Source organism: Penicillium nucicola (genome assembly GCF_028828085.1).
Source record: "Penicillium nucicola strain IBT 29836 chromosome Unknown utg000002l, whole genome shotgun sequence".
Taxonomy (NCBI): Eukaryota; Fungi; Ascomycota; class Eurotiomycetes; order Eurotiales; family Aspergillaceae; genus Penicillium; species Penicillium nucicola.
This window is the reverse complement of record NW_026643126.1, coordinates 669,031-692,348: the sequence shown is the minus strand read 5'-3', so window position 1 is coordinate 692,348 and position 23,318 is coordinate 669,031. Positions and strand designations below refer to the sequence as shown.

General features: G+C 50.7%; 8 protein-coding genes across 8 annotated transcripts; 4 read left to right on the top strand and 4 right to left on the bottom strand.

The window, feature by feature from the left end:
* Positions 1 to 223: 223 nt before the first annotated feature.
* Positions 224 to 2,234, bottom strand: N7511_002026 (calponin homology domain protein; the record flags this gene model as incomplete). Its single annotated transcript, XM_057124451.1, has 2 exons — positions 224 to 2,009; positions 2,068 to 2,234. 2 exons carry the CDS (start codon positions 2,232 to 2,234, stop codon positions 224 to 226), a joined length of 1,953 nt encoding a protein of 650 aa, XP_056986610.1.
* A 322-nt stretch (positions 2,235 to 2,556) lies between these two features.
* On the top strand, positions 2,557 to 3,294 carry N7511_002025 (uncharacterized protein; the record flags this gene model as incomplete). Its single annotated transcript, XM_057124450.1, has 3 exons — positions 2,557 to 2,623; positions 2,672 to 2,788; positions 2,903 to 3,294. 3 exons carry the CDS (start codon positions 2,557 to 2,559, stop codon positions 3,292 to 3,294), a joined length of 576 nt encoding a protein of 191 aa, XP_056986609.1.
* A 1,123-nt stretch (positions 3,295 to 4,417) lies between these two features.
* On the bottom strand, positions 4,418 to 7,496 carry N7511_002024 (argonaute family protein; the record flags this gene model as incomplete). The annotated part of the gene is made up of 3 exons (XM_057124449.1): positions 4,418 to 6,087; positions 6,153 to 7,282; positions 7,333 to 7,496. 3 exons carry the CDS (start codon positions 7,494 to 7,496, stop codon positions 4,418 to 4,420), a joined length of 2,964 nt encoding a protein of 987 aa, XP_056986608.1.
* A 912-nt stretch (positions 7,497 to 8,408) lies between these two features.
* Positions 8,409 to 8,668, top strand: N7511_002023 (uncharacterized protein; the record flags this gene model as incomplete). The annotated part of the gene is made up of 2 exons (XM_057124448.1): positions 8,409 to 8,526; positions 8,586 to 8,668. The coding sequence occupies 2 exons, from the start codon at positions 8,409 to 8,411 to the stop codon at positions 8,666 to 8,668; spliced, it is 201 nt and encodes a 66-aa protein (XP_056986607.1).
* A 460-nt stretch (positions 8,669 to 9,128) lies between these two features.
* On the bottom strand, positions 9,129 to 10,664 carry wetA (developmental regulatory protein WetA; the record flags this gene model as incomplete). Its single annotated transcript, XM_057124447.1, has 1 exon — positions 9,129 to 10,664. The coding sequence occupies one exon, from the start codon at positions 10,662 to 10,664 to the stop codon at positions 9,129 to 9,131; it is 1,536 nt and encodes a 511-aa protein (XP_056986606.1).
* Positions 10,665 to 11,534: 870 nt separating this feature from the next.
* On the bottom strand, positions 11,535 to 11,774 carry N7511_002021 (uncharacterized protein; the record flags this gene model as incomplete). Its single annotated transcript, XM_057124446.1, has 1 exon — positions 11,535 to 11,774. The coding sequence occupies one exon, from the start codon at positions 11,772 to 11,774 to the stop codon at positions 11,535 to 11,537; it is 240 nt and encodes a 79-aa protein (XP_056986605.1).
* A 2,022-nt stretch (positions 11,775 to 13,796) lies between these two features.
* On the top strand, positions 13,797 to 14,930 carry N7511_002020 (uncharacterized protein; the record flags this gene model as incomplete). The annotated part of the gene is made up of 1 exon (XM_057124445.1): positions 13,797 to 14,930. One exon carries the CDS (start codon positions 13,797 to 13,799, stop codon positions 14,928 to 14,930), a length of 1,134 nt encoding a protein of 377 aa, XP_056986604.1.
* A 3,971-nt stretch (positions 14,931 to 18,901) lies between these two features.
* Positions 18,902 to 22,627, top strand: N7511_002019 (uncharacterized protein; the record flags this gene model as incomplete). The annotated part of the gene is made up of 1 exon (XM_057124444.1): positions 18,902 to 22,627. One exon carries the CDS (start codon positions 18,902 to 18,904, stop codon positions 22,625 to 22,627), a length of 3,726 nt encoding a protein of 1,241 aa, XP_056986603.1.
* Between the last annotated feature and the right edge of the window lie 691 nt (positions 22,628 to 23,318).

The window sequence follows — 23,318 nt, the reverse complement described above, 5'->3', positions numbered from 1 at the left end:
GACAAAAAGGCCTTGAACGGGAATCATAGAACGCAAGGAAAGAATTAAACCACAGACGGCATGCAAAAAAGGAGATACTTCTGCTCCAGTGATGATACATGATAGAGCAGCAATAAAGAAAGGGAAGTAAACAGCAATGAGAGGGCAAAAAAAGTAAGTAACAATCCTAGGTTGAATAGACACCAGCTTCAACAAGCCAGCAGAAGCCAAGTTGCGAAGCAACTCACCGAGGCGGCCGGGGCCCAATAATCTGACGCCTGGCACCACCAACACCAAGTCCAACACCGCCGCGGTTCTGATTATCACCACCCATGTACCCATACTGGTGAACATCCCATGACTGACCGGGTCCGGAGCCATGAGTGGGATCGTTAGCACCACGCTCGGCAGCGGCGACAGTCTGTTTCTGGTTTTCTTCCCACTCTTCCTGGCGGGCACGTTCACGCTCCATCTCGCGCTCAAGCAGGGACTTTGATGCCCATCCGCCAGCCTTGGTCTTTTGCTGCGAGGCTAAGCGCCGGGCGTTCTCTTCGTCGACTTCGGAGGTTGTGCTGTAGTCCTGGGGCCTGTGTGCGGCTGGAGCTGCGGGGGCAGGGGCTGGGTTTGAAGAGAGGAAGTTGTCTACGCGGCTTTGGCGGTTGCGGTTGGCGTTGTAGGCGACTGGGTCTGGGAGGGGACGAGGGGGTTGAGGGAGGTCTCGGGGTGGGAGTGTTGGCTGCATAGAGAGGGATGATGGCTTTGGCTCTGGGAGAGGGCGAGGAGCTGGGGGTGGTGCTTGTTGCTCGGCGGCTTCGGGTTCTTCTGAAGTGACTGGCATTTCTTGGTTGTTCTGCCATTCGCCGCGAAGCAGTAGTCGTTCTTGCTCAAGCGACGAGAGACTGTAACTTGGCTTAGGAGGCACGGGGCGTGGACGGCTGTGAGACCGGGCTTCACCAGTGGGTTGAGGAGACTGCATCTCCTGGCGTCCAGTCTCGTACTGGCGCTCCCGCTCCTTCGCTTGCTGAAGCTCCCGCTCGAGCTCTTTGATACGTCGGCTTTCGGGTGTCTCCTCGGCGGATCTTACTCCGCTGGAAGCATCGCTAGTTTGAGTAGCCTGGTATTGGCTCAAGAATTGACCATTAAGACGGTTGTCGTTCTGACTGCGTCTGCGTTGACGTTCCTCCTCCAGGCGCGCCTCGACGTCTTTCTCTTCCGCGGCGCGGCGCGCCTCGTCTTCTTCCCACTGACGCTTCTCCTCGTCCCAACGCTTCCTCTCCGTCTCCATCTTGATCCGCTCTTCCTCTCTCACGCGGGCAGTTTCTTCTTCCCATCGTCGCTTCTCTTCCGCCTTGGCCCGAGCCTCCTCTTCTTCGATCTGATGCTGACGAGCACGCTCAGCCTCGTCCCTCTCTGTATTCTCTTGACGGATTCGGTCTTCTTCCTCACGCCTGCGCTTTTCCTTCTCCGCAAGACTTGGAACAGCAGGTCCGGGTGTCGTGATCTGTCGGCGAGCACCAAACGCAATTCCTTGGTTGCCTTGACTAGCCCCACCAATGTAGCCATATTGGTGGATATTCCAGGCCGGGGTAGTTGCCTGTTCATCTCCCTTCTTGGCCCAAGTACTATAGGACCCGGAAGACTTTGTCGGAGTGCCTGCCCGAGCGGGCAAGGGAGGATTTGCGTCCCCTACATTGCTAGAAGAGCGTGCTGACCGGGGAGTATATCCCCCGCCGGAGGATCCCGTCGCATTGGGGCTGATCACATTGCGCTTGCTTTGGGGGCCAACTGTACGAGGGAACTTGCCGGGCTCAAGGGCATTAGCCCGGCGACTGAATGCTGCCAAACATTGTAGGACTTGCGCGGGATCCTTGGCCTCGTAGAGATCCACCGTCAAGAAGACGTCGTGCGGAGGGAGATTGAGAGGTGGCAGTTGGCATGCGCGCAAGAAATGCGAGATGTTCTCCATCTGTACAAAGGGTGCAGGCAACGATTTATACTTCACCCCCGGTGACACGGCGAGGTTTACTAGTCTAGATAGGAGTCAATCAGGGGTCCAGAGTTTGAGAATCCAATATGACCACAACTTACTTGCAGAGAGCAACACCGCTCTTCAGACCTTCGAGCAAGTCTTGCGACGGCAGCTTCTCATGAAGCATTTCCTCAATCCAGTCTTGCACCTCCGCGGCTGCCTGCGGGGTATAGCGGGACAGGCGCATATTGCGCAAGTCTTTATCGAGAGAAGTCACTGAAGCCATGGTGTGTAGTGTACTTCAGTTGGAGTGTAGAGAGCAGTAAAAGTGTTTGGCCACTGCCTGGGGCTATGTATCCCTTTGCCGCCTAATCGGCCCCTATGGTGGCGGAGGGGTTGGGTAGCGGAGGAGGATATTCCGTGATGCAATTGGAAATAGTCAGTGAAAATGCACCGAGAGCTGGAAATCACAAAGCCTGGGAAAATTGGAGGAAGAAAAGAAGAAGGTTGCAAGAGAAGAGGGAGAGAGGATGGAATGCTCGGCGATGTTTATCCCCGATGACGTTCCGCCTCACAATTCTTTTCTCTCTTCTCCTTGCATCGCAACTATGGTGAACAGCTTATGGTTCAAGTGGAAGGCTCTGCGTCTACCCTGGAGGAAATCTATCCTGGTCGGTCAGTATCTGCTTTTTCTGCATCGCAACTGGCGCTAACTGCTCCCAGGTCAGGATCTCGCCGGCAACACCTTCTGGGAGTTCAAAGATGTCTTGAACGCAGCCCGCTACCGCCGAATCGTCCGATTTGATCCCAAAACACATTTCAGTGATGTTCAAGTGACACGTGAGTCTTATTGGATGCAGGGAACATGCAGGCTCGGTTTGGTCGGGCTGGCTTCATGCCCGGTAACCCGACCAGAATGCGACAGAACTGAGACTAACACTCTACGCAATCTAGCACAATGGCACCAATGGCTACGGCATGTCCGACAAAACCCTCCGAGTATCGAAGAACAGAAGCAGGATCTCGTCCGCCAAGCGCAAATGAAAGAACTCGCTCGACTCGCCGACGAACGCTGGGCCAGCAAAGCCTCAGTGCTGGATAAGCCCAACACGCAACCTGGAACAGCGAATCAGCATGGTGGGCCCAGTTTGAACTATCCTACTGCCAACAGCCAAGCTACACAGGATGCGCCGGCACCCGCCACCTCACCCAATCTGCCACAGCCAGAGACTGCCTCTACACAGCCAGAGACGAAAAAGGAAGAGAACCCATGGGCCAAGGCCAGCAGGAATAACCCAGGCGAGGAATGGCAGCCGGAAGCATGGTCTCCTAGTTCCAAGCGGTAAATAATGATATCGACATATCGGTCAATTGTCGCAAAGGAATATAACCACGGGGTTAAGGAAATTGGAACTCGAATTGCAGGATATCGTTTGGGTACTCCATATCTTGATTTCGGTCTATTGGGAATACACTACAGGGACACCCTGGGGCCATGATTGTATCAGACAGATCACACGCCAAGTCCTGTCTCTAAACCTTTCTTTGATTTGGTGCATAGAGACAGAGGTTCTTACACACTCGGTCTCTTTCGTATGGGATTGAGACTATTGACTGTCCTGTCATTTCAAGAAATGTTGTCCTCTCTGTCGAAAAGCCAAAAGAGCCACGGCTCATTAAACCCAACTGTATAATATGTTATCTGGGGCTCGAGAATACAGTGTTTAATTTTCTCCTCTCATATTTTAGCTTCCCTAATGTTCTTCTTTTTTGGGTATTGCAATGGCATGCTGAAGAAGTCCAATAGATCCCGAGTCATGTTTTTCTATTACAACATGGCTCGTAAATATCTATACCGTCCCATGAAAATATGAGATCATCGACACAATAGCCCCGAGCAAGTGTCCTGTTCGATCAGTATCATTCTATTTTGCTTTGGCTTCTCTGTCGCGAAGTCTTCTAAGACTATTGTTGAGTTTCTTGCGTTGATCAAGTAGTCTATCATATTGGAGGGATGAAAGAGTTAACGACTTACAACTATAGAAATAGAGAGGAGTTTTTTCTTTTCCACATTCTGTATTTGAATAATAATAAAGCAAATGGAAAAGAAAGAAATAAGCAAAAAAAAAATAGCTAAGTCAAGCAAAGCAAAGCAACACGCAATGGGGGTATCATCAATTTCAAAAACCAACCATCGCGAAACACCATGTAAGAAAGCAATTTGATAAAACATAAAAAAAGATAAAGGTATTTGCCCACCCACCCACCCTCACCTTTATCCTTTTTTTTTTTTTTGATGTTTTGCGTTATTTTTCAGCAAACGAAATATCATTGATGTCGGCAAATTTGAGAGCAACCGATCGAAAAGCAACTCAAAGATTCCTAAAGGAGCAAAAAGCCAGCAACGCGTCGGGGGTATCCGTAAGAAACATCAGTAAAGGTATTTCCAGAAAACTGTAAGTGTGAAAATCAGATGTAAGCCATTCTGGAGGGGATTGCCCGATGCAGTTGCCCAGTATCAGCCGGGGGTGGTGGAAACTTTCCATCACTGCCAGGCCCAGCTGGTTGCGTTTCAGAGAAATAGTGTGCCAGCATGTACTTGCGTCCACGATCGCACATCTTATCAGCAAGGAATGCGGGCGTGGCGTAACTGATTGACCGAGTGGCACGGCCCATCATGTAACAAATGTTGTGAGTCAACTCCTGCAGCGTATCGGCAGCCTTTCCTTCAGGGTTAGTCTTGGGGTTCTTGAAGATCTCGTCATAGATGACAATGTAGTGAGCTGGACGAGCGGAGCCTTGGAGAGGTGCCTGAGCCTGCAAGTAGAAGTCCCAGAAGATAGGGCGAGTGACAATACGATCAACGACGCATCCATTGATGGGATTCTGGGTACGGTCTTGATCCTTGTCAGTCGTGGGGTAGAAGCGCACATTGTGACGTTTTCCGCAAACAACAATGGTGATGTTCGGCTCAGTATTGTCGTAAAACCTCTTGCACGCTTCCTTGACCAGGGGGAGTTCATATTTGAGAACCATGTCGTACTGGCTTTCGCTGACACCATCACGGTAGACAAGAATGTTCATTGGCAACTTTCCATTGACTTCCTTCCACAATCTCAGTCGTCTTTCCATCAGAGTCTGGAGAACCTCGACATGCTCCACACGGCGGCCTTGAATCATGATCTCGCCAGGCCATTGAGCCATACGACCATCAATCGAGGCGACAATTCCTGCAACACTTGGCCAATTCATGTGATCTGTGGTAGTTGGATGAGTGACATCCAAGCCAACGACCATGGTGTTTCCTTGTCCGACGAACTTGGAGTGGGATCCGTCAAGTACTTGATTAGTGCCACCGAACTTCAGATTGATCTTCATAGCATTGTTGCTAAGGTATTGGTCTTCAACCTTGCCCAGTTTCGCAGCCAGCATGCAGTGGGTAAGGATGCCGGTTCTGACATCTCCCCAATACTTGATCCAGTCGAACACGCCACTGTTTGAATCGGGGAGGAGAACGACTGCAAACTTGACATTCCCATTTGAAATACGGGAAAACAAATCCTTGATCTTCTCGCGGTTCTCGACCTCGGTGTTGGGACCCGTAGAAAGTGATGTCTGCAAGTTCATCGTAGAATCTGGCAACTTCAGACCGTGGTCTCGGAGCTTCCTAGTGAACCTGGCCATGCACACACCGGGGTTTTCGAACGGGTCTCGACCCTTCCGAAGCCAGACACAAGCCCAAGTTGGAATGGTGGCACCGCTGCAGAATTTGGTGTTTACCAAATTCCAAGAGCCAAACCGGGGAGTGGTCTTTTGAGTACCATACTTCAACATGGGGGTGTTCAGGATCCGAGCTGGGACAGTGATCATATTAGGAGCGACCTTGATTCCTCTTTCCAGGGTCTTGCCGCCAGTGATTCCCATGATATCAAGACCATCGTTGGTGATCGAGTCGTAGTTCATAGGTGGTCTGCGGCAACTGTATTTGATCATTGCTTGTCGCTGAGAACTGGACAGCTCTCCGTTAAACCCTTGACCAGGAACAACTTCACAGACATCGAGCGGTAGATAATTGGGATGTGCCAAGTTACCGACGTTCACAACGGGCATATCATGGAATTTGATCTTCATGTTGTAGGCTGGGTATCTGGTTAGCATATTCTGAAAAGCAAAAGAAAAGAAAAAGTGAGAAAAAAGGACACACTTTTCTCAAAGTACTCAAGCACTGTGATATACCGTGAAGGTCTATCTGTTTGCTTCAAGAAGAATTCAACGTTACCCGGCGAGGAAGCAGGACGTTTGACACGGGGAACCTCCTTGGGATCGGCGCCTTTGAATTTTCCATCCTGCGGAGTAGCAACACCAGAAATCGACTTTATGACATACTGTAGCTGACCGAAAGCATCCTCACGCTTGGGAAGATGAGTGACGTAGATTTTCAGCCCCTTGAGGTAGCGTCCAAGGCGGTCTCGATCCTGACCAAAGACAGTCATGAAATCCTTGATCAGTGTGCTCAAAGGAACGGGCATGTAGAAAGAGCCATGGTTGACATTCAGGTTCAACAGAATCCTGCCTGTGCCAATGCGAACACTGGAGAAGTAGCCACGAGCAGCCTCAATACCACCACCCATTATCTCAGAGTCTTTGCCTGGGCCCATCCGGAAGAACTTGGTACGTCCTCTACCAGAAATGTAAATGCCAGAGTCCTTGTACGGGTGCGCACTCATCACAATGTTCAAGACACGCAGCATCATGGTTTCGTTCTCCATCGTTCCCCGTTGCTTAGGATCGTGCAATAGGTTCACAAAGTCAATCGGCTTCAGGAAACCTTGGTAGATGAGGGTGAGTTTGTAAACCGGCCGTTTGTCGTCAACAGAGATAGCCCTGTCACCAATGCGGCGATAGAAGGTCGAAGTATCTTTCAATGGTGCGTTCACAACAATCTCAGTGGTTCCATCTGTGGCAGTACCAGTCTTTCCCTGAAAGCGTGGTTCTTGCAAGAGAGCGTCCATCAAAAATTGGCGATGCGCCTTGGGGAGCTTTTCAGCATGCTTGAAAGAGGGGTCATTGTCATCGAACTTCTTTCTGTCGCCCATGTTGTCGATGTCCTTTTTAACAGCAATGTCCACGCGGTAAGAGTGATACTCCTGCTTCGGGTTGAATGTCATTTCAAAAAAGTTGGCCCGGAACACCATGGCTTTGCCTGCGGTTCCATAGCCGGGGCGTCGAGCAAGTTGACCAGCCTTCTGGGTATCCTTTGCGGTGTCCTTGGCATACTGATTCTCGAAATTGATGCAGTTGAGATCAGGAGGCGGTGCCGGAGTGGTGGTCATCCTTTCCACAACTGTTAGAAGATGCTTTCCTTGTAGATCATATCAACTTACTTGGATGGGCCAGATTGGTGTCCGCCACGACCGCCACGACCACCACGGCTGCTGTAGTCACTGCCAGAACCACGATCACCGCTGAAACCACGTCCGCCACGAGAGCCACGGTCTCCTCCACCACCCCCGCCACGATCACGATAAGGGATATTATGGCCAGACATTTTAGCGAATGTTCTGGTTAGAAATGTGGGATTCGAATGCAAGGGTAAATTGATCAGGTGCTCTGCTGGCACCTGAAACGTAATCCAAGGTTAACTGTCCGGCGTTGGAACTATAGAATTCCAATGCACCAACACGAAAGCGGAAAGAATGAGGACCTGAACCAGAAATTGCTTTTCCTAGGACAGCGGAGGTAATTGAACAGGCAACGACACCGGGGGAATGCTTCAAAGGGAGGGTGTGAAGTATGGGAGTAGCCAAGTTCTTCGGTCTTGGACTTGGGTGGAAATTCGGACGCTTTCGTCCGAAGAAAGGAGGGTGAAAAGAGAAGGGGCTCAGGATCTTTGATCCTCAAGCCGAGAGAAAGGAGTGAGTGGCTGTTGAGGGGGCGTGCTTCGCCCGGTGTTGGAAGAAGAAAATCTTGAGACACGTAACAGCAACACGTCAGCAATGGATCGAAAAGATGGTTCAAATGTAAGAGGACAAACTCGAAGAAACAGAGGAGATGTTACGGGAAGAACGAGATAATGCAGGTGTAAGTAAGATAAGATGAAGAAATTACAGGAATGCGTGGTGAGACGAAAGGCTCACTGGGGATAGGCAATTGTAAGATGATGAGGAGATGAATAAGAAAGAAGATAGGGTTGTAGTAATAGGTATTAATGCGAGGATGACAAACGGGAAACAAACAGTGTGGTTGTGGAATGAAGTCCGGAGTAAGATTGAAACGAGAGTCAAAGTGAGATATGAACAAGGAGTCAAGTGAGAGATTGGTGAAAGCCCATAGAGTTTTAAGATCCATGTGAGGCTAGGGTGATGGGTAATCCAACCAGGAACTCACGGTAATGCTGTTGGAGAGCAGGCGGTGCAAAAAAGTGAGACAGCTAAAATGATAGATTAGTAGGTGTAGACAGATGAAGAAGATGAAGATGATGAAGAAGAAGAAGAAGAAGAAGAAGAAGAAGAAGAAGAAGAAGAAGAAGAAGAAGAAGAAGAAGAAGAAGAAGAAGAAGAAGAGGAGGAAAAGGATGAGTAATGCATACATGATTTCAATGGCTACGAGCTAGAATAAGGCTCAACGTAGAATGCAGAGGGATGTCGTATGAGAGAGGAAAAAAAGAATGACGAGAATAATGATGAGAAGAAGGATGAGGAGAAGGGTGAGGGAGAGTAGTGCACAAGTTATATGATGAAGTGCAAAGGCGATCATGGGTTGAATTCGAGAATGAGACAGCACCAAGTTACAACCTGAAGACTGTATACTGGCAAGTAAAAAAATGATCTGGGATGATGGAGTTAGTACTGCAGAGTATGGAAATGTTCAGACTCGGACTCACCAGCTTGAAGAGACGGAAGAACAATACAAGAGAACCAAATTTACAGCAGAAGCCCAAGAGTCAAGTAAATAGTATGGAATTATATGTCCACAAAAGAGTCTAAACATTAGAAATATCTAATATTTTGGAGGGTGTGTCGGTCACCCCGGCCATACGGCCTAAAACAAAACCAAACACCTTTAGCAATCCAGATATTCCCAATGATATAAGCCAAAAACACCGGCTCAAGAACGCAGACAAAAAAAAAAGATAAAACAAAAAAACAGGCAAATAGATCAAAACAAATTAATATTAAGTTTAACATAGAACGGCTTCGAGGGCTTCGACGTCACCGCCGGCGCTGCGCACTGCCCGAAGTGCGGCCTCGCTCAGCTTGCGACGTCGATCACGAGCCTCTTGCTCACGACGAGCCTTGGTTTTGGAGCTACCAGAAGGAGCAACTCCAGTCAGAATCTTTTTGCTGTCATGAGCGGTAAAGTTGACAAACGATACGCTGACAGACTTGTTTGAGCCTCGGGGAGAGGAGCCCGATGTCTTGGCCGGCTTGGGGCCGGTCACACTCTGGCCTGAGAGCTTGCGGCTGTGGGGGCGGCGGTTGTTGGCCCTTTTAGGTGATGTGTCGGCCTTGGGAGAGAGAGATGGGGAGCGGGATGTGTTGTGGACCTGAGAGGTTGTGAAGGGAGTAGTGAACTTTTGTGTGGGCATCATGTTAGATGATGAGAATGAAGAATCCGCTGACATGTCAAAGGAAGGATCGAATTGGATCATGAGACCGCCTTGCATCATGTCACTTTGGCTTCCGACACTTTGCATGGGGCGGTGGGGGGTGGGAGATGCGAGGTAGGCAGCTTGTTGCTGAGAAACTCGAGTAGGCATAGGAGACCACCAGCTTGAAGCATCTTGGCTCTGAAGTTCTGGGGTAAATGTGAGAGAGGAAGCGTGCATAGCGTCGGAGTGCCACGAGGAGAGAGATTGAGGATCAGACGAGTGGGATGAAGAGAAGATATCATCTGCAGAAGGAGGGCTGGAGTTGATCAAGGTTGAAGAGCTGGGGTGACCCATGTATTGCGGGGGTTGGCGCATGGCGGAGTTTGGTGAGGGCATGGAGACAGCAGGAGAAGGCTGGATCATCCGTGTGTCAAACTGAGGAGGCATCTCAGCGGAGTGTCTGGGTTGGTTCATAGCTTGTTCGGTAGACAAGTTCTCGTGCTTAATAAGAACATCTGATGGAGGAGGGGACAGCGGAAGACGATCGTCTGAACCATGAAGAGCGAAGTTCTGGATGCGCTGGGCCCAAGCTTCGGGATATGCCATTCTTCCTTTGGAAAGGTTTGAAGAACGCATCAAACTAGGAGAGAAACTTTGCTTGCGCAAAAGTGCGCGGCGGTCGTTAGGGCTGCGATGGCGGATAGATTTGGGAGTAATAATAGCGCTCTGAGTGGTCTTGCGTCTTGGAGTAGCCGGGGGAGTGGATGGTGAGGTAGAGGCACCGATGGTAGTTGTAGGGCGAGAGGAGACCTCAAAGTTGTTCTGTCCAAGATCTGAGATGGCAGAAGGGTGGACGGTGTCATGAAGAGTAGCAAAATGATCGACGGCAGCTCCGTCATCCTGCAGGGACCACTCTTGGCCCCAAGGTTGCGGTGATTGATGGCGCTTGAAAGTGGAGACAGTGGGTGAGAGATCGCCACTTTCACTTGATAGTGAGTCCAGTGCGAAGAGCTGCTCGAAATCGCCGGACAGCGAGTCTTTGTTGCCATCAGCGGCAGAAGTATCCATGTTCACGTATTGGTTGAACAAGTCATTGAACGAATGATCGTACTGTTGAGCGAACATCTTGCGGGATTTCCGTTTGCGGCGAAGAAGTGAAGTGTAGTCAGCGACTCGAAGTAAAGTCAAGACGTGATTGGACAACCACAAAGAAGGTAGCAGATAGAGATGGGAAGGTTTGGAATAGTTCGGGGGATCGACCCGGGGATCCGAAGAGTGCAAATGGTGCAAAGAGTGTTTGATGTTTGATGTTTGATGGATTGTCAATCAAAGAAAACACTGCAGATGATGCAAAGAAAGCAAAGCAAACAAACAGGCGCAAGCCCTATTTGAATGGCTGCTGGGTTACCAGCCTCATTATTTCTCGAGGCATTCCAGTGCTCTAAAGATGGCTAAGGAATGTGCTGCTAGAGACCCGGTTGGCCCAAGGGAGCTCCACCAGCCTCCCGAAAGAATGATTCAAGACTCCGCAGAGCTTCCCGGCCAATTGTACGCTGTGGAGACATGACTGGGTGTCAAATCCCCAAGAGGCTTCGTGCCGGACAGTCACCCAGTGGAATGTAACCCTCCATCATTAAGCCAGAAGCAGCGGGTCAGGTATCAGGTGAGCTAGCAGAGCGGGTCTGGGGAGATCCCGAGCATGTCGAATCGATACCCTTGGTTGGAGATCGGCATACCCCCAAGGAGCAAGACCGTTAGGGAGGCTGGTCATGGATCGGTACGCATGCCGGGACGTCAAGGATTGGTCAAGGAACCAGGACAATCCATAGAGCGAGACCGACACTGACCACCTATCAAGCTTGTAGCTTCAGTGTAAGCGTCATGCTAGATGTAATTCGATCATTGACCACCCAAAGAAGACATGGTTTGGGCGACAGTAGGATTGGCGGTAGACTTGGCCACTCTTTCCCTCTCCCATCACTTTAGCATTATTTGTCAATACACCTCAATTGGAGTGGGGATGATAGCACTGAATTGGCCAATGTCCTGGACGTGATAAGGCGCTGGAATGTGGTCCGGAATGTAGAGGCTGGGCAGAATGTCAAGCCCGCCGCAGCAATGCACGGAATAATTTTTGACATTCGAGAAGGACAGATCTGCCCTAGACGCCGTGGAAGCATCGGGGATCAGGGTCGGAAGTTTAGAAACCTTGACCTGCAGGAGATCGTCGATCATTGTTTGGTGTGTTTGGCTTGACCCCATGTTCTATATTTGGACGCATCAAGGAAGTCGATCATGATAAGGATTTGGTTGAATGCGGACAGGAACAGTCTTTGTTTCTATCTGTGGAGAGGATCTGACACTCTGACACTTTGTTCCCCTATTGGAACCCTCTGGAAGTCGTTGACTTGTCAAAGATGATTGTCGCCCCAATGACGTGCAGCTAGTCCCTTTGTCTCTATAATAAAAGCATTAGCCAAGTGCGTCTCAGGTATTATTCAGTTCACAGGCCCAGAGTCCACTGTGGAGGTACTCTGATCCTCCTTTGTTGGTTGCTGATAGCCGGATTTGGACCTAAGTGGCCTTGGGTCACAACAAAGCCATAAGCTATCGGCCATTGAGACAGCAGTATCATAGTAAATTATAGCCCTAATAGCCTGAGTAGAGGAAATTTTCAGGTGACGTTTTTGCACAGCCGAGGTTCAAATTGGTATTTTGGATGGCCTCTGATAGGCATGGTGTCTGTCAGCTGGCAACTGTCACTGGGCAGGTATCCATGCCTAGTCCTTGAATCAGGAACTAAGGCGCTCATGCATGAGCGCAATCGGCCGTCCAAAATTCAATGAATCAAATGAGAAAGATGAGGAAATGAGCAAGGCATTGAATGACGCTCTTGCTGCCCTGATCCGAACCAGTTTCAGGGATGACGCAACTAATGTTAAGCCCAAGGCGCCCAACTTGATCTCCTAGACTGCAGCAAAAGGTGAGTATTCAGTAGTCAGCAGATATCTATTTCAAGGTTGTCACGATACTGCATGTTAGTAAATCACATTGTTCGTATTGGAAGTGGCACAAAGCCAGGACCAATGTGGTCCGCTGACTATTCTTCGGCCATCTGGCTTAAGCCGACATTATCAGCAATAGAATCATGAAGACAATAGTCAATAGAGATTGGAAATACTCTAGTTCGAAAGCCATTCAAAGGCTTTGAATGTTTCGAATCATCTGGAAATCAAAGAGGAACAGCATGGAACAGTACGAAGCCATTATTCAGACACCCGATTAGGCTTAGCTCGTCCACATTGGGCTGAGTCAGGATGACGGCGAGAAACCCGACTCTTCACTTCTTCCCTTTTCTCTCCACAAAGGGCTCCAGACGGTGACCTGAAATACTCCAGCTCTCCTCTCTCTCTGCACTCACACAGTGCCCAAATTTTACATCACTTCGCCTTTCGTGTTGCCGTCACTTTTACACCGACGTCGACGTGACTCAACCCGGATTTGCCCCTCGTCACACCCCGCGCAACGTGGGTAACGTTTCTCCTCTCTCCTCACCTGTCCTCGTTTACGTCTCTCCGGAGATCTTCGTCTCGACTTAAACCTGCGACATATCCCTCACTCGAAGCTTTTGGCTAGTCGCGACATATTAGGATTCCGCAACATTCCGGAGCCGTTTGCATCGCGTCGCGCCAATACCACAATTATCCCGAGAACTTCGCCTCGATTTCCTCCATACCCTACATGCATCTCGACAAGACCTGCTGCTTCTCTACAATTTGCGACCGAAATCGGATCCCAACCTATCACCACAGCAACCAGCTCCTCTTGACCTGTCACTTCGCACCTCAGATTGGAAACAAAGGACAACTCAACATTTAAACTGCAAGCCTACCGTGAAACATGTCTTCTTACTACATTCTTGCTGGGGACGCCCCCGTCAAGTGTGTTTAAATCCTACACGTTTCACGTGTGTCTGTTATCATGGACTTCCTTCTGTGCTTTGCAGGCCTTCGATGCCCTTGCCCCATTTCTAACTCACTTTCGATCCACTGATCGATCTTCGACTGATTGCTTCTGCACTTTCGAATACCCACAATCCGCGACTGATCGCAACTCACCCGATCGTACCTCTCTATCTTCGTTCTCACGCTCTCATCCCGCCCAAGAGTTCCCGGTTACGGGTACACCAAAGTTTTCAGAACTTGCCAGCTTGGGCAAATTGCAATACTACAACGATCAAATTCTCTTGCTGTGAAGATGGACACCACAGACGTCCCTCGAATGGGAAACCCAACACCCCACAGAGATTCGTGGGGCTCTGCATCGTCCACTTGCTCCCATCTCGAAATGTCTTTTTCTCATGATAGTTGCTATGGCTCGGACGAAGTCTCAGTCACGTCCGCCGGTACCAATCCTGCGCAATCTAGCACCTCAACATTTCCCGCCAAGCCACCACTTCATCCTTTCTTGAAATCTATCCTCAAGAACTCCTCTACCGCCATTGAATCCGACGAAGAGTCGGACTCGGAGTCTGGGTACAGCTCCGAAGGTGATTTCGAGTATGATGCGCTTTCCGACGAAGAATATGACGATGAGGATGATGGGGATGCATCTGACTTCTCAATCTGGGATGAGACATGTCGTGATGCCCCCGAGACTCATGAGGATCACACCGAGTCTTTTGACGATGCATTCATCTCCTTTGAAGAGAATGCGGTGCGATTTGCCGCCGATGTGCAGTACATTGACTCGACCGAAGTCTCCGACGACGAGGAGACTCTTGATACCGAGATGACGTGCCATGAGATGATGCTGCTAGCTCTCAAGTCCAAGCCAGAACATCCTCTGGAAGACTTCGACAGCATGGATATCAATGATTCCGATGACGATGAGGATCCACATGAGTTCCTGAACAAAGTCGCCACTAGGCCAGAAGAGTTCTCACGCGATGCCGTGGAGCTGGACAGAAGTCTTTTCGTTGCCTACATCAATGGCATGCATGGCATTGCCGACAAGAACTTCCGGTCCTACCTTCGAACTCAGGTTGACCACATTCGTCTAGGCCAGGAGGCGGACACCATGGGTCCTGACGGATCGTCCTCTTTGTATCTTGACATGATCTCAAGCCACGTTATCGGCACCTTTGGCAATCTTCTCACTCCCGACGAGTTGAATGAGTTGATTCTCTTCCGTGCGGAAGAGGAGCCCAGCAAGACACATCATTCGGCCATGGACCTGGACCACCACAATGTACTCCTGGACCGAATTGAGAAGATCCTTCTGGATAGACTCACCAATGGTCGCGTTGATGTTGGTCCCGATGAACTCAGCTTCTTTGCCGGCGTGATTGCCCACGACCTCGGCACCAAACCTCTGCCCGCGCAAACCTAAGTCACCCTTTGCGCCTCGACGGCAACACTTCTACGATTTATGATTACGACAAAGTTTATATTTCGGAGTCGCCCAGGGTTGGGCGACGAGCACCACCGAACGGCTCTTCAGCCAGGAAAAGTTCTCAAATTTCTCTCGAGTATTACGAGTCGGCATTCGACCGTTATGTACCTTCCCGATCTAGCACTTGAATTTCAAAAACAGTTTCAAAGTTTGAAGTGGTTCCAGTTGTAAATGACGTAGCGTGCCCACGCAGCTCTCGATATTCGTATATGCCCCCAGGCAGCCCGTCGCCCGATCAGTCCTCCAGCTGCTACCCAAGTCCCGCCTAAGCAAGACAACCCACAACTCGCAGCCATAGCCCCCAAAATAGAAATAAGCACCCGACCTCGACACCCTGTGGCCTATACCACAACCCTCCATGACAATGCAGTACTCCCAATAACAATCTAGATCCTTCGGGACGTTACACCACACAGCTCTCTACCCGAGTCTAGTGCAACATGCTCATACCCAAAGCACGGAAAGCCCCAAATCCAGACCCATACCGTACAGCCAGCACCCAAATGACACAGCCAGCCCAGTGTTTCATCCATTCCCGTCTTTCTCGCCCCTACCCCAACTAACCCAACATGAATGAATCGTGAAACAGAATGCTCTTCCTTCCTTGTCCATTTGCATCGGCAGTGCATAAAGCATAATCTTAATCTCCCGTGCATGGTTTCCTTCTCTTCACGTCGCACCACTTATTCAATTCTACAGTACTTTATTTGCCCAGTCATTCACTCTACACATAACTTAACACATCTGATACCGGACTTGCCGATGTCTCGTTTCCTGTCGGGGACGTGCAGAGTTCGAGGCCTGAATCGAGATCTAGACTCTATATTGATTCAGCCGGTCTCGTCTATAGTAGATGCATGATCAGGATGGAGACTGTGTCCGTGTCTGTGCCCGTGCTCTTAGTGTAGGCTTGTTCGTGCACGTTACAGGTAAGTTGTATTTGTTCTCCGGGTACCTTAACTTATACCACGGGCTAACAGCCCGGACTCCGTTTTGCTTCGTTTTGTTACTTTCCGTGTCGGGTAGGGATGGACTGTGGCGTTGCCTGTGCCGCTTTTCAATTGCGTTGGTGTAAGATTGATGTTGGAAGGTAGTTTTGGCTAAAACATACGGCAATGGGTATTGGGCTTTCCCGTGGCTATGATTGTAGACGTGTCGTGTGCTTCGATCTGTGATTGTTATACAGTACTGCAGAATATTACTTGCAGACTTGAAAGGTTCCGCCTTACTCCATTTTGTATATAGTTTGTGGGACTGCTTCTATAGCGGGGAAACTATTCTGTATCCACTGCGGTCTGTCAGAAGATGGACATTCTGTGCAGTTTGTGGCTGCGATGGAGAATTCAGGGCCATCGGGTTATCTCCGGATTGGATTCTGTTTGACATGGCCCACGCACTGGACAATACTACAGTACAGTATTCTAGTACTGTAGAAGGGACAACAGTGCTGGTGCAAGTTATCCATCACAATATGACTTGGATCTATAGCAAAACACACTCCATCATCGATGCATGATAAATCCACTACTCCGTACATGATACAGTACATGGAACTATCACAGACCAAGCAAGCTAAACCTGCACGATTTTCACACAGATATCTCCCCCGCAGGGGAGAGAACCGCACGACCCAAATGACAGATCATAATACCTGTACCTCGTGCAGGACCAAGAATCGAGGCGTCAACAATCGCCGTTTTTAATTAACACGTCGATCCCCAACGGCGTGTGCACAGACAGGTACGAAATGGATGTGCGCATCTCCAGCCCATACACCTCGAGTTGGACAGGTCCGACTATCGACCACGGGGTAAAGTTTAACGGGGACTGCTGGAAGAGGCGTGTGCACATGCGGTGAGAGCGAGAGAGTCATGGAAACTGAATTTTGGAGTGCCAGGTTTCGTTTTAGAGTCAGTTTCTTCCAGGTTCTTGTTCTGTGTTCCCCGTGCATTGCCCAGTACCGATACTGGAATGATGGGTGGATCTGTCGATCTGGGTTTCTATCTTTGGGACTGTAAGGGGCTGCTGTTGTCAGTAATTTAGCGTCATTGCATAGGACTTCATACAGTACTATACTAGAGTACTCTATCCTACAAGCAATCGAAGCCGAAAAGAAATTCCATAGAAACGCCAACGGCACCAAAACCCGCACACGCCGGAGACATTCGGCCAATCCACCTCGCGCCCGATGAACAAGCGAGACGATCACGGCTGAAATCCGTGGTTGGAGAAAGTCCCCGTACACTAGTGCGTGGAGCCGAACAGCAATGCCATGAGGCTTTTGACAGCCAGGGACGGAGTGGACCGTCCTTCTTGCCGCATGGGGAGAAGATCGGACTGGATCCGAGTCATGATGAGAAATGGAGTTTGGGTAGGGGGGAAATCCGTCAGGGGGGGCGTTGATATTCGAGGATTTTGTCGATCCTGCCACGCGTGCTGCGATGTGTGGGGTACTGTCCTCGTATGTACAGTGGTGTAGACGTGAATTGGGGGGGGGGGGGGGTATGTTGCGAGGTTGTATCCCAGGAGATTTTAATGTTAGGGGGACAATGAGACTCGTCTCAGAGGAGATGAGATGAGATTCAGTGTACGGAGTAATCTACTCGAGAATGTTGCATATCGGACTAGCAGACAATACCAATAACATCACGGCCAGCCCCCCAGTGCCAAGAAAGCACAATCGCCATTATATCCAGTGCGGAGTACAGTAGCCGGTGAACATCGCGCTTCACGCCACATGGCCCCGTCGAATAGATTGCCCAAGTTCAGCTGTGAACGCGAGATGGCCGTATAAGCTTCCTATTGGAGCAGCGGCGGGAACCAAGGAAGTCGATTTGGTGGGAACCACGGGAAGGCCACTTCTGGTTCAGATCCAGGTACACGGGCACAGTCAAAGAATCAGGGAATATATTAACCACTCCATCGATGTCTCAGATGATTCGATTCTTTCCCTACCAGTGTGCTTAAACACCCGAAAACTCGAAAATAGGGACCGGCCGTTCCGTAGTAAAAGAGGCGTTTTTGCCTTGCCTCGTGGGAACCCTCCCCCCCCCCCCTGGACCCATGGAACGGGATCAAAAGAAATGCATTTGCGCTAAAAACTACACTACACAGCGCCCCGTGCGGGTCAATCAGGATAGTCGGGATGCTATTAGAAATACTCAGAACAGGGGTATAAGGCACAGAAACCCGTGAAACAACTCATTCATCGTGTGTGCAGAATTCCAACAAGCGGCAAAAATCAATAATTATACCAAAGCGGCAAAGCGTCAAAGACTAACTGAGTAGGGATCCACTGGGACTTGGCTGTGATTGGCTGACAGCAGTCAATTGGGCCTGAAACGAGGGTGTGGGGCCATTTTAGCGTGTCGATCGAATGTTCTGTTCGGCCAGGGGAGAGAGAGAGTATACAGTAGAGAGATGAACAGAGAGAAAGAGAGAGTGTGTGTGGGTGAGAGTTGATGTATGGGTAGAAAGGAAAATGCACAGTACATACCATATACATATACAAAGTCAGAGATCTACACCCCATTCCTCTGGTTCTTCTTATACAATTGTTATCCGTTCGGTAGTGGCCTCCCGAATGATCCAAGTTCCCCACTGTTGCCGATGAGATAATTACTCCTGATCCCTACTTTTCTTTTGCAAGCTCTTTCTCTCACACACACACCTTCTCTCGCTCGCTTGCTACACTCCCGGATGCTCCCAGATATTCAAACGGGTAAGTTGGAAATCCACCGATTCTGCAGAGGACGTTGCGCGTTGCACGAAATGGCCCCCATCCAGCTGATCAGGCTGACTCTCGGGCGTACAGGATGATTTAGAAATTCCAGTTCAACCCAGCTTCCCTTGATCGAGGGTCAAGGACACATACAAGGCAGCGCCTGTAACCGACAGATCGTTCAACAATGCAGTCCGTCAAAGCACCCGACTTCCTGGATGCCGGGGCAGTGTCCCGTTCTCGCAGCCCCAGTGTCGTCTCGACCGATTCGCAGTTTTCTCGAGTCAACCTCATGTCCCCACCGTCGGTGATGCCGGTGCCGGCGTTCATTTCCTCTTCCGCCGCCACGGACATCATCTCCGCCGACCAGGAATTCAATGCCGCCGATTTTGTCGCCGAGGATGAATCGGGGTCCAGCGCCGCGCTGGTGACCCCAGCCGCGCTCTCTCTACTGAACGCATTCCTGGATAACCTGCTGTTCAACATTCTCGCATCCTCCAAATCTACGCAACTGGCAAGCATTCGACCCGCCATGGCCGAAGTACTGAAGCCCCGCCTGGCGAAAGAAGTCGTGGCGGCGGCCGAGGAGGAACTCAGTGAATACATGGGGGGCGCGGATGACGAGCAGACCGAGTTCCGGGGAGGCCAAGAGCCCGGCGGCGACTTTGATCTCGTTCGTTCGTGGAAGTTAACCCGTCTACGATGCATGGTCTACACCCGACTGGGCGACATGGAAGAAGACGACGAGGATGAGTTTATTGCGCAGGATGGCCTTGGCGAGAGCGATGGGGCCCCGCGCAGATTTACGAGTCATGTCGACAACATCACCCCGGCCGCCTCCATTTTCCTCACCTCAATTATCGAATGTATTGGAGAACGGGCGCTCGTCATTGCCGGCGAGACGGCGCGCTCGCGACTGCTCTCAAAGCTGAACGATGGCGATGAACTCCATGAAGCCGGCGATGAGCGCAAGAGGATCGATCGCCTCGTGGTGGAGGATCTCGATATGGAGAAGCTAGCCCTGAATCCGACCTTGGGCCGACTGTGGCGAACGTGGAGGAAGCGCAGACGCGGAACCACCCTTACGCGCACCATGTCTCGCGAATCTTTCAGCCGTCGTGGACACCCTGGCATCAGTCGCAAGAGCAGTGTTGCCACTATCGAAGAACCGATGACGCCTCATGAACCTCTCCCTCAATCCCCGCCACTCGACCCCGCCTCGGTCCCCCTGCCAATGAGCGACTACGATGTCCAGGAGATTGAAGTTCCGGGTTACACTGGCGATTTGGAGGGTGAGGTGCAGACGATGCAGGCCGTTGTTGCCCACAAGGTGCGACCGCGCAGTCTCATGGTGTTCTCCTCGCCTTCACTCGCACCCAGATCTCCTGGCGGCGATAACTCTCCCGTGAGCGCATCAGCCATTGACCCTCCCAAGTTGGTCCGTCATATTCGCTCCTGGTCCCTACCATCTGCGGCAACCAATGATCCAGCGGAAGCGGAAGCGGAAGTCATACTGGACCAACCCTCGCCCACTGCCTCGGAGAAAAAGAAATTGGAGACTATGTATGAGGATGACGAGTCCGCAGAGTATGTGGATGCAGCCGAGACTGCCCCTGGCGTTGCGATCACCACACCTCACGAGACGTCACAATTGCCGGAACATGCAGTCGAAGATTCTGAGAAGGCGAAGATGTCTGTCTTGCATGAGGAAGAGGAGGCGCCTTTGGCGGTTAACGAGATGGTCGCGTCCTTGCGCGCTGGCAATGACGAGGATCTGACCGATCAATCCAATAGTGCTCGGGTCTCTGTCGCATCCCTGGGCGATCGATCGAATCAGCAAGATCCGGAAGTCATCGAAGGCCATGGCTTGTGCGAAAAGCCTAAATGGACCTCGTCGATTAATCGACCCAAACGGAAATCATCTAGGGATGTCAGTCTACTGAATGCAAGGTCGATCTCTGCACAAACTAGTGGATCTGAAATGCAAGCCGTTGCGGAGAATCAGCCTCCAACGCAAGGGGTGGAGGCCGCTCAACCCGAGGCACCCAAAACACCCGTCGAGGCTATCGATTCTTCTACTGATCAAGATGCAACCGATGGCGATCAAAATCAAACTACCATGGCTTCTACACCCCCAACCCTGAATTCTGACGGCGTTGAAGTCGACAAGTACCAAGCCTTCCTCTCATCTCCCGATACATCTCGCCCTACTTCTGCTGATAGTGAGCGCTCTCAAACCTCGAAAGCTCGCCCTAGACCTGCGCCATTATTGGTACAGACCAGCAACCGAAGTCCGACCGCCAGTGAACGGGCCGCTGTTCAGCGCATGAGCACCCGGCCATCGACATCCGTTATTGCCTCCGTTCAGCCCAAAACCCGCCGCTCTTCAAGCTTTGGAAGCGCACGCGAAGTCAAGCGCCCAGTGACTGCTGGATCTACTACATCCCAGGTGTCAACAAAGTTGAAGGGTCTCATGGGCCGACCACAAGGCGACTCTCCGTCGCTTCGCCTGCGCAGCTCGTCTGAAACGAGCCGGGCATCTGGCGGAAGCGGAGATTCTGACAACGAAATTGCCGATTTGGACAAGTTGATCAACAGCGACGAGACTATTCACTTCACCCTCACTCCCCGAAGCGTGAGGGAGATGACCTTCCCTGATATTCCCAATCGACCAATTCCTCGTTCAGAAACAACAGACACCTCCGACCTGGCTGATTTCCTGAAAACTACATCTCCGCCAGGCGAAGAGAAGCACCGTTCTCGCGCGTCTGTTTCTTCCAAGACCACTGGTGAAATGATTCCGGTCTCCCGAACCAAGTCTACTGAGTCGTCCAAGCACATCCCACTTTCCACTCGCCTGACCAACCGCCCAGCGAAGCTTAGCAAGACAGCCCAAGCTGCACAAACGCGGGATGCGCGGGCTCCTGCGGATACCACGCGCGACTTTGCGGACTTTATCAAGGCACCAGGTGCCCCAAGCTCACCACCTACAAGTGCGCCAGCTCAGCCGAAGACTTCTATATCTATGGAGCGCCCGCAACCTGTCCGCCCTCCATCCAGTTTGTCGACTGCTTCTCGCGGAAACCGGCCTAGACTCGAGGCTCGCTCTGCTGATACCAGCAGCTCTCAAACATCCGAGCTCATTGACTTCATTCGCGAGGGTCCTGCCACGCCAGGTGCTCATCGCATTCCTCGAACGGTGGCTCCTTTCCGGGACACCATTGACTCGGATGATCTCCAGATGGATAACACTCCGGAGCACACTACCTCGAGCTCAATTGCCAGCACCAGCAATGGCTCTGTTCCCAACAAGTCCATGACCTCTCTTGGCTCCCGCACAGCGTTGGTCGATTCAAGCCGACCCAAGGCCTCCGCATCAGGAAGCGCAACGGCGTTCGAGGATCCCGCTCCTCAGCGCAAGCAACGTCGTATCAGGGACCCGTATGCCATCGACGACGACGATGATGACGAGTACCTCGAAGAGCTCCTAGAATTGGAAAACAAGCCCAAGCCCAAGCGTGAGGAAGAAAGTCTTATGGATTTCCTCCGCAGCGCCCCTCCTCCCCCAGAATCCGATAAATCCCCTGTACCATTCACCGTGAACACTGCCGCTGCCAATGCGCGCGTGAGATCGGGTATGGTTCGCTCCTCCCAGAGCTCTTTGCGCTCCCAGGGCAGTGTCCCAGGCAAGGTCGTGAACAACTACGCCACCAAGGTCGGCATGGAGCGGAACAACGGCAGCATCCCATCTGCTTCCAACCGCAAGACCGAAACTGGTGACCTGGCTGACTTCCTGCGCAACACTGGACCCCCAGAACCGTCCCCTCGAGCTGTGTCCTCTCCGACAACCTCGAAGATGAGCAGCGGGGGCTTCTCCCGCTTCTTCACACGCCGAAAGAAGGTCGAGTCGTAGGGATTTGATGTTCAATTCCCGACGACTTTGACTAATGAATTGCTTTGCTAAGCGTTTCTATCTAACGATACACATATCATGCCCACCACTTTGATTTTATCTTGTCTGTGCACAAACTAGCACTGCCCTCGTTCACAATTTCTTTTTTCAATCTGTCAAAATCTTTGTATAGAGTCATGTATTCTCATATTCTCTTTCCTCCTTTGCCTTCTCCATTGTTTCTGGAGCTACGATCAAGTGGCTTATTCCTTTTACATTTCCTCGCACTTGACATGCGTCACTTTCTTTCCTTGCCTTTTTATATGGCAGTGAATGATTAATATGGGATTCGACCTTCTCTTTCTCAGAATCTTCTTATTTTATTGACTCGGACGTCTATTGATTGTTTTCGTGGATTTCGAGATACCATGCTTTTCTGTACTTGTGCCATTGTTCAAAGACTTCACGCGAAGACATTATTTTCTAGCTTTCCAAATGCAAGTAACATATATCCTCGCTTCAATCATCACAATTAAGCACACAAAACATAAAAGATAAACACATAACTTAGCTTGATAATTATCGTGATCCCCCGCCCAAGTGTAAACACAGCTCGGCCGAACTCATAGTTACCACGAATACAACCGGAACAACTATATTCCATCCCCCTTACCAGGTGTCATCAAACAACACCGCGACAACCAACCCCAAT